Source organism: Erythrolamprus reginae, chromosome 1 (assembly GCF_031021105.1).
Source record: "Erythrolamprus reginae isolate rEryReg1 chromosome 1, rEryReg1.hap1, whole genome shotgun sequence".
NCBI classification, from domain to species: domain Eukaryota; kingdom Metazoa; phylum Chordata; class Lepidosauria; order Squamata; family Dipsadidae; genus Erythrolamprus; species Erythrolamprus reginae.
This window is the reverse complement of record NC_091950.1, coordinates 413498027-413511051: the sequence shown is the minus strand read 5'-3', so window position 1 is coordinate 413511051 and position 13025 is coordinate 413498027. Positions and strand designations below refer to the sequence as shown.

The 13025-nt window shown below is 42.2% G+C and overlaps 1 protein-coding gene across 12 annotated transcripts in view; it reads right to left on the bottom strand.

The window, feature by feature from the left end:
• The window catches only part of MSI2 (musashi RNA binding protein 2), an 841455-nt gene extending 829974 nt beyond the window's left edge, over nt 1-11481 (bottom strand). For 8 of the 12 annotated variants that reach the window (XM_070735314.1, XM_070735315.1, XM_070735317.1 and 5 more), the window contains exons 1-5: nt 10909-11391; nt 10290-10330; nt 9576-9657; nt 8809-8893; nt 4165-4206 (exon numbers count right to left, since the gene is read on the bottom strand). In XM_070735314.1, the coding sequence (XP_070591415.1) occupies nt 4165-4206; nt 8809-8893; nt 9576-9657; nt 10290-10330; nt 10909-10970 (312 nt within the window). In that variant the 5' untranslated portion in view covers nt 10971-11391. Of the gene's footprint in view, nt 1-4164; nt 4207-8808; nt 8894-9575; nt 9658-10289; nt 10331-10908 lie in introns of all 12 variants that reach the window. The other 4 variants (XM_070735319.1, XM_070735321.1, XM_070735316.1 and 1 more) reach the window with 3 other exon arrangements.
• Nucleotides 11482-13025: the final 1544 nt, after the last annotated feature.

The following is a 13025-nucleotide window of genomic DNA, read 5'->3' as shown; positions in this document are numbered from 1 at the left end:
ACTTTGTGATATTAATTGCGAGGTAAGCACAAAAGAGGGGGGGGGGGGGGGACTATACAATGAAGATTTAGATCACACATGTTATGAAAACTCCAGACCTTGGGATCAAAGCCTAAAACGATAGTTTGTACTAAGTAGACAGAAATCATGGCACAAAAAAATTGAAGTGGTTACATTAGGAACACTGCAAATGTCTTTTGAAATGAGATTAACACTGACAATTTTCCAACAAAGACAAAGAAGGGATAAAATCACCACAGTGAAAATGCTTTTGTAAAAGATACATTTTGGCAGCGCCAAGTTTTGTATCTGAATCAAACCTTTCAGTTTGTGTCAGAATTTTCATAACGCCCAAAAGCTGCGCACTTTTTTTGTCCAGCGTACTTTATCAAAGTACTGTCTGCTTTATCACAGGAGAGAGGGGAAAATTCAGAAAATGGTATTTTTATTGAAATAGTCCCTAAAATTGGAAGAGTTGAATTAGATGTGACTGCTCTGACAAGCCCAGAAGATAATCTGGAAAAAGCAACTATTCCGTCATCAAGCATCATATATTCTCTTGAACTTCCATTTAGGAACAAAATGTTTCAACCCAGTTTGCACATTAAATCAACGGGCGTAATGCAGAAATGCCTAACTTTTTCCAAGCTTGCAGCTTTCAAGCATCTTTTCCTATCCAGTCGGGAGAATCCTTACAACTTTGCGCCAGTTTCGTTTCATTTTGTCCCTGCTTGTGCCTCTTGTCTAACTTCACAGAACCTGTAAAAATCAAAGTCGCTTGGAGTGAATAAGCATCACGGGAACCCTGAAGCATTGACGTACCTTTAAGCTGTCCAAACATATTAATTCAATTTATGCCAAACCACAATTATGGACTTAATAGAAAGATATAATCCCTTCTGCCATGAACAGAAAAAGAGGGATAGGGCAAGACTTGCAAGCATTTTGGATTGACACCTTTTCAAAATTAACAAGCCACACACATTGTTTTACTCTGAACCAAAGGTGGCAAACTCGCAACAACACACTGTCGTCACGTGACGTATCACAACTTTTTCCTTTTCGCTAAAACGGGGTGGGGGGGGTGTTGGGTGGCCAGTTTGACATCCCTGCTCTAAAGCAGTGACTTTTCAAAGATGACAACTTTAAAATATATGAACTTCATCTTAAAGTTGCCAAAATTATACAAAAAAAAGCTGCTGTAATGATTCCTGACACCACAGGAAGAAGACCAACAAATGCACTAAATTATTATGAAGGTTCAATACAAAAGCAGGTCTTTGAATGGATCCATACAAAGGAAATCCATTTCCAGGAAATGGATTGCATTGTCCTGGTTGTTTCTAGCAAACATCAGGCCACCATTTATCTGCGCTGGATTATGACATCACCTAGGGAGTTGAACTTTATGGTACATATGGATTCTCCATAGTTTCTTCTGCTGGAAGCATTAATCAAAGTTTGAGATTTAAGTGTTGGTTAGCCAACAGCTGAGTTCCCAAACATTAAACCAAAATCTAACAAACCACATAATGATTTAGTGTGATGCCTTCACTTTTTGTTGTCTCTTTCCAGTACATGTTTCAAAAATGCTTTGGTTTGATGGATTAATGATCAAATTTTCCAAAAAAGGTAAGCATACCTACTGAATTATTCTGTTTCCATTGAAATAAATTCCACTGTTTATTAGCTAAATTCCCCTTAAACAATTTATTTTGCAGAATGACTGGTGGAGGAGACACTTGTAACTATACCACTGTTATTGCAGCTTCGTTATGATTAATTCCAAAGAAAGTAGAATTGTTCCGCTGCAGTTCTACAGCTGACACATTACTATGGTTTAGAGACATAAATTTGTCATTTTAACAGGCTTCTACCCATTTTAGTGAGGGTTGACAGTTTAAAATGAGTTTTTACCCATTTTAGTGAGGGTCACAGCAAAGGGTGTACTTGAAAAAAGAAAAGAAAAACAACCCAGAATATTTTTTTTAATTCAAAAAGTGCATCGGTGACGAGAGTACAACTCTCCTCTTAGTACTTTCTCTAATAGCTGCATATTTAAAAATGTGCACAAAACTATGATCTCTTACAGGAATATATCTAGGGAAAGGGACTGAATTTTAGTATTTGAAATGGTCTGCAGTCTTATTACTGGATCAGCTGGGTCCATTGCTAATATCTACATGGCACCACTGAAGATGTCATTGTCTGCACTGGCATTTCAGAGGGTTGTGTAGCATGTTTGTACACTTCATTTTTTATTACCTAAATTGTTTTACTGTGGTGGTACCTTCAGATTTATTGTATGTATCTCTGACTAACATGATGAGTAGATTTCCTTAGAAAACACTTTAAATGAATAAATCAAACCAGCTACTTCCCCCTTAATAAAAAGTAGAGGAAATGGCAATATTTTTTTACCTTTAAAATCCCACATTTGGAGGAGGACGTATTACGAGTTCAAAAAACCCCTCTATCTTATTTTCCTTCCCAGATCAAACTTTTACACCCGTCCCCACTTTTGAAAAACAGTCTGCAAAGAGAGCAATCCCTTTCCATCCCGTTTTGACACTTGGGCAATCTGTACTTGTACTATTATACCTCCTTCCTCTTTACCCGACAGGCAGAACACAACCATAAATAACGCCATGGAAAGAGGGGGGGGGGAGTCAGTATAAATTAGCATGGGAACCCTGCAGATTCAAAAGGTCGGCAACGTTTGTGCGGAAAAGCTGGGAAGAGGAGGAAAAACAAAGTCGAAGAGAACTCCAGCAGTCCTGCAAATGCTCCACTCCAACAAACCCTCCAAGCGTTCCTTCCTGGTTGCAGACCAAGATTCTCAGAAAGGAACATTAGGTGATTGCAAACAGCCTTGAAAAGGGACAGTGCAACTGTCTGCCAGTTATCTTCTCTCTCTCTCTCCCTCCCTCCCTCTTTTCTTATTCCCACTCTCCTTCTGCTCTTCTTCCTAACCCAACAGAACACCGAAAAACTACCCCACGGCCACTTCTACAGTTCAATTAATTTTTGATGCTTACTCCCTCCAGGAAAGCAGATTAGAGAGGTCAACTAAATGGGAGTTCGGGCCCAAGCGAACACAACGAATCAGTCCCAGCTGCAAGAAGTCTCCAAACTTGTGCGCGATTAACACTTGTGGTTCCCAGAAGGACAATGTCGGTGTGCACTTTGCAAAGAAACCCACCCCACAAAAAAACAGTTGCTCCATGTTAAAACAACCTTGTGATTTAAGCAGGGGTAGGAAGGGGGCAGGGGCAGGGGGGGCAGCCAGCAGCTACCTAACCCAGAGAGATAGCCCACTCTGAAAGTTGGCTTTGCAGCCAACCTCCCCATCCGGAGGTAGCCGTCAGACAAAAGCTGTTTTGATTATGACCGAGATGTCCTTGCGAGAGCAACTTGCAAAAGCGTAATACGAGGCAGCTCCAAGGGGTTGGGGAGGAGAAAATAGGTCACTCATCCAATCAAATTTAAGACCTTTTGTTTTCTTTCTTTTCCCCCCTGTCAAAAGCTTCGGACCCTCCTTTCCCCAACCCAAAAAAGCTAGTGAATAATGAACTAGCCCTATTCACAAGTTATGCCCAAGGAGGGGTGGGAGGGAATGGGACAAGAGAAAGGATGAGCAGCCATTTCTGTTTTGCACCAAGAAAAACAAATACAGTTCTACATTCATCACACACACACACACACACACACACACACACACACAAAGACCGAAAGAAAAGCACACGCTCAACTTCAAACCCTTATTGCTTTGTCAATACACCGCAGCTGCTTAGCGGACCAATATTCTATTACTACGCTCGGAGGAGGAAACACCCACCACTCCGAAAGAGTTGTTGTTTTTTAACCAGCAGATGCCAAATGACACAGGACCCATAAGGAGTTGATTACCCCTGGAATAATACTTTGTTCACAACTCTCTGGCATTTCTCACCGGTCTTAAGATACACAAGGCATGTCACATCAACTTTTAAGGAAGGAGTGTTGGGGGGGGGGGGGAAATTCCCTTCCATTCCACCTCTTCTCCCCTGACCCCCATTCCCCCCCCCACTTCAACCTTGCCTCCTTCCCCCCAATGTGCTCTAACCAGCAACTAATGCAACTCACAGCATGCCTTAAAATTCGTTATTGATTATTCTTTCTTACCTTAGGTTGAGCTCTTCGGGGAAATGCAACTTTGGGGTCAATCTGCAGGAAGGGGGGGTGAATAAGGGGGGGGGAGAAATGGAAAGCAAGAACATTTAGAAACATAGAAGACTGACGGCAGAAAAAGACCTCATGGTCCATCTAGTCTGCCCTTATACTATTTCCTGTATTTTATCTTACAATGGATATATGTTTATCCCAGGCATGTTTAAATTCAGTTACTGTGGATTTACCAACCACGTCTGCTGGAAGTTTGTTCCAAGGATCTACTACTCTTTCGGTAAAATAATATTTTCTCATGTTGCGTTTGATCTTTCCCCCAACTAACTTCAGATTGTGTCCCCTTTATTCTTGTGTTCACTTTCCTATTAAAAACACTTCCCTCCTGGACCTTATTTAACCCTTTAATATATTTAAATGTTTCGATCATGTCCCCCCTTTTCCATCTGTCCTCCAGACTATACAGATTGAGTTCATTAAGTCTTTCCTGATACGTTTTATACTTAAGACCTTCCACCATTCTTGTAGCCCGTCTTTGGACCCGTTCAATTTTGTCAATATCTTTTTGTAGGTGAGGTCTCCAGAACTGAACACAGTACTCCAAATGTGGTCTCACCAGCGCTCTATATAAGGGGATCACAATCTCCCTCTTCCTGCTTGTTATACCTCTAGCTATGCAGCCAAGCATCCTACTTGCTTTCCCTACCGCCCGACCACACTGCTCACCCATTTTGAGACTGTCAGAAATCACTACCCCTTGCATATTTACTTCAGAAAGACCAAATATATATATATATATATCCTACAACTGAAAAACTGCACCGAATCATTAATCCTTCATTTATCAGGTACAAGGTTTCTTTCAGGAATAAACTAGCACGCAGAGGGGAAAGCAGCATGTTCGGTGACTTAACTGTTGGGAACTTTAAAATGTCTCCTTCCTCTTTCCTTCTTCAGACTGACGCTAATTAGATCCTGAATGTCCAACAGAAATCTGCATTTATTGCAGGTATTCAAAAATATGAACATTTTGGGAAGAGGATTATTCAGTCCATTTGTGTTTGTTTTCTTATCTGCTGTTAAGGCCTCCACAGTTTAAGAGATATATTTAAATAGCAACTGCCACTTTTAGAGAAGTTTTTTATGCTGCAAAAAAGGGTGACTGGTTGGATCTGATTTTATGTTTTATAGTTAAGCTTTAATGGACTGACAAGACATGATCTCGAGAACGTGATACGTTCAAGTTTACATGTTTAGATTTGACCGCAGGCAAATAGATTTATTTCCTTTCTTTTAAAAGCAAAATCACCTGGAGGCATTTTTTTTGTTTTTTTAATAGACGAAAGGAACGTAACAGGAGAGAAGTTTGTCTACAATAACTTAAAAGTCCAATCCAAAGAAACCTAAGAATAGAATCCTATCGTCCTAAATCTAAAAATGTACATTACAACTTTACTAAAAAAAAGACATATAATAATAATAATAATAATAATAATAATAATAATAATAATAATTTATTAAATTTGTATGCCGCCCCTTTCCGAGGTTAATAAAATTCCAAACCTTCACAATTAAAAGCCCTTTCCACAAAGAGCAAGCTTTACTATAAATTATAAATCTGTTCCAACTCAAATTCTCAGTCTTAATGCTATTCGGTTCCAAATGCTGGCTAAAATATCTTGAAATGAAAAGTGCAAATAATTTTATTAGAATCTCTTAAATAGCAATTTGGAGAAAGGGGGTAAAGTTGGGTTAAGCAGGAGTAGGACTTTTCTCAGACCTCCATAAATTTATAGAATTAACTTTATACCCTATGAGCATTTAATCTTTTAGATAAGAATTTTACTTTTCATGGTTTTGGCAGCTTCGTCAATGAAAAAGTATTACTGTTCTAACCGAAATAAAAAGAAATGTTAAAAGTTCTTTCGGAGACAATCCTATATATCTCTAATAACAAGCCCATAATAACCTTGCAGTTTGTGGAGGGGGGAAAAAGAAATTTAACAACACTTCTGCCGGCTGTTAACTGCCAACTTCTAAACTTTTGTTTTCCTCTGGAAAAAGTGTCTGAATCAAACTTTTGCTACAAAGAGTTGGGTTGTTGTTGTTGTTGTTTTAAAAAGTGTCTTTGGCAGGTAAAAGAAAATCTTTGTTACTTGCACAGCAGATGATATATTCAAAGAGCTACAGTATCATTTCACCCACAAATAAATCTTAGCCTGAGCATCGGGAAGGCCGTTTCGCTGGTGATGAAGATTTTAGAAAGAAAAGCTACGTACCTGAGAAGTGACTGATTACATGCTTCTACAACAGTTCATCAAAACTCACAAAACTTTTGTCTAGAAAGCTACCCCTTTCCTAGAAATTAACATCCATCTACATATCTTCCCAGCACCAACTAAGATATTTGGCTGCCAGAGAAACACAACAGGTGTAGATTTTCCCATCCAAAACATCAGAAATGTGGCTGATGGGTGGCAAATAAACATCATACGGTTGTCATATAAAAGTTTTAGTTGTTACTTTAAAAACAAAAGATGAATGCAGCAATCTTGCAGATATTTGGGGTATTATCTAACCGATGGGCAGCTTTTCAAACTGGAAGTAATTCCCCACCTTGCCAGCCTCAGGTGACCCATTCGGCACATCTATACCTGTTGTGCATCCCTGTAAACTATTTAAAGAACAGCCAACAGAAAGGAAAAAGAAGAGGCTACTAAAAATAAAAGGACTGTAGTTAGTTAGGTACAATGCTACTTACTGTATCTACAAGTCCTCTAGGAAAAGACTAATAATAAAGACTATTTTGGATACCCAATGGCCATTACCTAAATCAAGCGTCTAATGTAACCGTAAACAGGAGCAGGCAACTTCCGTGTCAATTCAAACGGAGCCGTTTCCTGTGCTCAGCGTTGGAACAGGGTCAAATGCTAGCGATACTAAAGGACAAGAAACTATCAGAGGTTTAACAAGGCAACAAAAAAAGTTATCTTCATGTTTTGGCTGTTGTTGTTTTTAAACAGTAATGAGAAATCCATTTCGGGATAAAGCTACTCAGAGGTGTTTGCTCCCACCTCCAAAATCAAAGCAATGCCATTTCATCTGGCTGGCATCGTAGTACATTTATATAAGTTTCCTATTTCCAAGCTCCTCACTTTCGACTCCCAAAAGTGACCTGGGTAAAAGCAGCTTCAGACGCATAAACCAGGGTTTGCTCACATAGCTTGCTAACCTCTCCTGGGGCCCCTCTCTGCTCTATTGTTCATTTTATAGCATAATATAAACACATCAGCCCACCGACCCCCACTGGCAGTGCACAAAAACAAACAGCAAAAAATGTCTTCCAATAAGTATATTTTCTTGGAGCAGCACATTCAGTTCAGTTACCTGCCTGTATTTTTATTAAACTATTTTAAGGTCAATTTCTCAGGATCACTCCTGGATTAGATGGAGGCTTTCACTCTCTCTCCCCCCCCCCCCAAAAAAAAAATAATTGGGAAAGATTTAAACATGAGTCACATGCTCAGACAAGCCCAACAGGACACATAAACAAAGTTATTAAAATTTGAAGGGGGGACAATAAAGGAAAGCTTCACTTAAGGATGGTCTTAGACATAATCTCATTATTTTAAGAGATTCCTATAAAGCAAGGCTCGGTAACCTTAAAATCATAACTTCTTGGTTTAAAGGATAATTATTCACACTTCCTTGCAAATAGAAGTGTGGTAATGATGAAACAATAACCATCCAGAAAGTAAATAAAAAAACCGAGCTTCTGCTCACAGTTTAAGAGACAGATTACTTTTTATTGCTGTCTCTTTAAGTTACGGAATTAAAGTTGCAACTAATTAAATTGGCCAAATACAAACTTCCTTTCGGATGCTACAGAACAGTTAGGGTATCATGCAGAAATGGAAATTTAGCAGCAGGAAGATGGGAGCATCAGGCGATTAATGCCCTCTTAAACCAAGAGGGGTTTTTTTGCAACAGGGAAACTTAGGATACGATTCGGAAAAGAACAGAAACACTGATTTTATGATAGTGTTGCAATTTTCCTCTGAAAGGTAGCACTTCTCACTTGTTGCAACCTCTCAAAATGCCCTTTTCTGTTGGGCTAGGAAAAAACAACAACTTCCTCAGTATTCCAAGAAAGAAGGCTAAGGAATATAAAACTCTGAAAAGTTTCTGCAACCTAAAATTGCCCTGTTCTTCCAAAAACTAAAGTAGCATCTTTCTAATCTATCAAAAGAAGCTTCTCCAACTACTGTATTCCCTTCCACTCGCGCAACCTGGATAGAGTGCATGTTTTCATAAACTAAATAGTTGAAGCATCAGTTAGGAGAAGGACAAATAAATAAATACAATCAAACCGAACTCTCCGGCCAACTAGTTAATATTTGAGCAAAGAGGATTCCTTTTCTTTACAATAGATAATGGGAACATGAGCTCCTAGGTCTTGCAAGGTAGCCCAGCGATTCTTTGCACAATTATTACAGCATTAATAACCTATCACAATACCCCTTCGAACAGAACCAGTCAAAAGGACGCTGTCTCTTTAAATGAGCCTGTCACATTCATAATATTGCAGGAAATAATGGAGACATTAAACACACACACACACCAATATCACATTGTATAACGTACCGTCTTGGAATCTAATTCATGATGAGCTTGAGCTAATACTTTATCAACACTTGCAGGATCAGCAAATGTAACGAACCCAAAACCCCTGAAATAAGAGACAAAGAAGAGCTGATGGGGAAAAGGCACAGAAAATACTAAGAAAGGACAATAAATACATTAAGAGGCTCAATAAAACACATCCTAGATTCTCATATTGTTCTGAGTCAAACCATCAATCCTTGTCAGAAAATAGATTAGGGTTAAGGTGGATTATCCAAAAAAACAAAACCTTATGCATGCTTCAAAATTTAACTCCTTTTCCACCTTTCAATGCACGCATAGAAAATCTTGCCATCTTCAGTTCATGCTTTGTTTCACCCAAAAGTAGAAAGCTGCGGGATTGGCTCTCTCTTTAAAAAAAAAAAAATACTTTGGTTGGTCGAACAAACAGTTAGAAACAAGTTTCTGAATATGAGACTCTCCAAAAGCCTATTTAGTTTAACAGGTTTCCACCAGGAGAAAACATACATTTTCCTCCTGATTTCACCATCTATATTTAAGACAGGAGAGGTTTCAAAGAACAGAAGGAGCCTCGCTTCGAAGTTTTTGAGTGGCCAAAAAAAGCCAAAGGTTTTTTAAACTGCTTAACGCTTAATGTGCCTCAAAGAACTGCTAACACTTGTTCTAAGCACACAGATCATGCACAAGCTTCCCATATTTTTTTTAAAAAATCACAGGAAAGAAAACTTTGATTTTTTTTTTTTTTTAAAGGAGGACAAACGGTTTACCTGGAGCGTTTTGTGGTCGGGTCCCGCATGACCATACATTCTCTAATGTCTCCAAATTTGCTAAAATAATCTCTAAGATTATCTGTGGAAAAGGGACCGCAGGGAGACAGAGAGAGAGAAAAAAAAGAGGATGAGAAAAAAGAGAGAGAGAAGAAAACAGAAGCAAGTGTTTAAAACATATCTGCATTTTTTTAAAAAAAGGGAACAACATTTGATTTTTTTCCCCCTCAGAGTAAAAAGGGGGGGGACACAATTGGATGACCTGAACATTTTATATATATAGGTATATATATAATATATATATTATTTATGTACCTCCTCCCCCTACTTCCTCAATCCTACCAAACCCCTCAAAAGTGCGCACACACAAATTTAAGGTCGAATAGAGGACTTGAGGGGGAGAGAAGTGTTATTTGGGGGACGTAAAAGGACCTCACCCGCGTCTTAATGTAGGTGCAGGGTGAAAGGTGCAAGTAAGGGTTTCTTTAGTTGTGAGGAAAAGTGGAGGGGGGGGAGGTCAGGAAGAGGGGGGGGGCGAGGAAGGCACCCAATGAAACTGACCTGGGATAACAACAAAGGCTCTATCAAAGGAGGCTGGGCTAGGCAAAGACCCAGAGGGAGTAGCAAGATGATGGGGCTGCCCCCCCTCCTCAATGTAGCACATACCCACCCAACCCACCGGGGTCTCTCTCTCCACCCCCCCTCAAGGCTTACCTGGGGAGGTCTGCCAACTCAGGCCGCCGATAAACATTTTGCTGGAAGAAGAAAAGAGAACAGAGTTAAGCAGAGATGTCAGATCGGCCATTTTGACGTGTAACTTACAAAAGCTAAAAGGAAAGGGAGAGGTGGAAAGGGGGGGGCGCCTTGAGGGGAGGGGGGCGAGGGAAGCTAAGCCCGGTTGGGGAAAGAGGGGGGGAGAGATGAAGAAGAGGTAGAGGAGGAGGAAGAGGAGGGGAGATGGAGAGGGGTGGGTGGGGGGAGGCAGACCCAAGCAAACGGACCCAAGGTGAGTAAACTCCGAAAGAGCGAGCGGCGGGAAGAGAAGAAGAAGAAAAAGAAGAAAAAGAAGAGCCGGCAAAAAAAGAAAGAAAGAAGAGAAGAGAAGAAAAGAAAGAAGAAAGCCGCCGCTCGGCTTTTTCTCCTTTCGCCGGCGCCGCGCATGCCGCCCCCCCTCCCTCTCCCTCCCGCGCTTCTCCCACCAGTTCTTTTTTTTTGCCCACGCGAGAAAAAAGGGGGTCTCTCTGCCCCCCCTCACGCGCGCGCGCGCGACCCCCGCCCCCCCCTTACCCGCTCCCGCCGCCAAAGCAGCAAGGCCGGAGGAGCCCAAACTTACCCGGGGTCGTGCTGCGAGTCGCCGGGGCTGCCCGAGATGGCTTGACTCCCATCCGCCTCCATGACTGCGGCCAAGAAAGGACGACTGGAGAGAAGGAGAGAGTGTGTGTAGGGGGGGAGAGAGAAAGAGAGAGAGAGAGAGAAACAAGAGCCCCCCCTCTTTGGCAGGACAACAAACCCCCCCACCCTCCCCCCCGGGTTGGTTTCTCCCCTTCTTTTGGAAACCCCCCCCTCCCCGGCTCCGCTTTTCTTCTTTCTCCTTCTTTCTTTCTTTTTTTCCCTCCTCTCTCTCTCCTTCTCTCTCTCTCTCTCTCTTTTTGTGTGTGTGTGTGTGTCTGCTACCGGTGAATATTACTGGCTGGTTGGGTTTCTGTTTGGGGGGGGGGGGGGTTAGGGAAAGAGAGAGAGAGAGAAAGAGAGAGAGAGAGAGAAGCCGGCGAACCAGCCAGAGCCTTTCACACGTGGGATCAGCTTAGCTTAGCTCAGCTTCAAGCGCCTTCCTTCTCTCCCTCCCTCCCTCCTCCTCCTGCCCCCCCGCCCCGCGCTCCCTTTCGCTCCCAGCCATCGGCGCTCCGCGCAGCCAGCCCCGCTCCCTCCCCTCCCCTCTTTCCTCCTCCTCTTCCCCCCCCCCCGCCCTGCCGCCGCCGCCAGAACGCACGTGGGGGCGGAGTTCTAAGAACGTAGAGTAACCCATTCGGGGGGGAAGGAGGGACGTCACGCACAAGCCGCCCCAGGCCCCGCCCCCCCTTTCGGCTCCTTTTTTTTACTCCCGGTTGCCGCCTCCGCCCCCCCTTCCGCGCGCACGCGCGCACACACGAAAAGGCGCGCGAATGGGGGGGGCGGGCGGAGGAGCAAGGCGAAGGGGAAAAAATTCTGAGGAGAAAATGCCTTCGTTTTCGCGCGTGCGAGACACGTGGGCGCGCGTGCACACGCGCGAAAAAGGCACAGGGGCTGAACAGGGGCTGAAGCGACCCCGCGGGGTTGTGTGTTTTGTGTCTGTCTGTGTGTGTGTCTCTTTTCCATTTCACCCCACCGCCACTTCATCGTGACCTGGATGCCTGGGCTGATCTCTTTAGCCGGGCGCTGCCTGGCTGCCAAGCAGGGTTGTGCGCAGGAAGAAAAAAGGGAGGAAAAAAATTTAAAAAGCGAAGGGTTGGGCAGTGCCAGTCCGTCTTTCTCTCCCCCCCCCCCCGTCTCTCTCTCTCTCTGACCCCATTCCTCCATGGAAACAGGTTGGCGAAGACTTACATTTCCAAAATCCCTTATTAAAAGCTTGGCGGTGCCTTGATGAGGCCAACGGGAAAGCTTAATGTTATTGAAGGTGGCGGCTCGGCGCTTTCCTGAGTTTCTCCAACCGGGTCTGATCAGCCGAGAGGATTTTTTTTCTGTTTGCTTCCTGGATGGAAAGTTCGTGAAAACTCAAAACGTGCCTTTTTCCCCAAAGAAATCTCTCCTTTTTTTGTCTTTTAAAACCTTTCTTTAAAAAATTTCATACCAACTAGTGGAGAGAGACTTTAAAAAGCTCTGATAAAAAGTGCTATTGCTAACATGTAAGCCGCCCTGAGTTAAGGAGAAGGGTGGCATAAAAATCAAATAAATAAAAAGGACTCTTCTGGCCCAATTTCAATTCAAATAAGAATAGAATAGAATTCTTTATTGACCAAGTGTGATGGGATACACAAGGAATTTCTCTTTGTGCCTATCCTCTCAGTGTACATCAAAGAAAAAGATACATTTGTCAAGAATCATGAGGTACAATGATTCTTAACAAATGTAGTTTTTAATGATTGTCATAGGGGTCAAATAAGCAATCAAGAAACTATTAATAAAAGTCTTAAGAAAACAAGCAACAAGTTGCAGTCATGCAGTCATAAGTGGGAGGAAATGGGTGATAGGAATGATGGGGAAAAAACTAGTAGTAATAGTAGTGCAGGCTTAGTAAATAGGTTGACAGTGTGGAGGGGATTATTTGTTTAGCAGAGTGAGGGCGTTTGGGGAAAAACTGTTCTTGTGTCTAGTTGTCTTGGGGTGCTGTGCTCTGTAGTGACGTTTTGAGGAGAGGAGTTGAAACAGTTTATGTCCAGGATACAGATAATAGAGCTGGAAGGGACCTTTGAG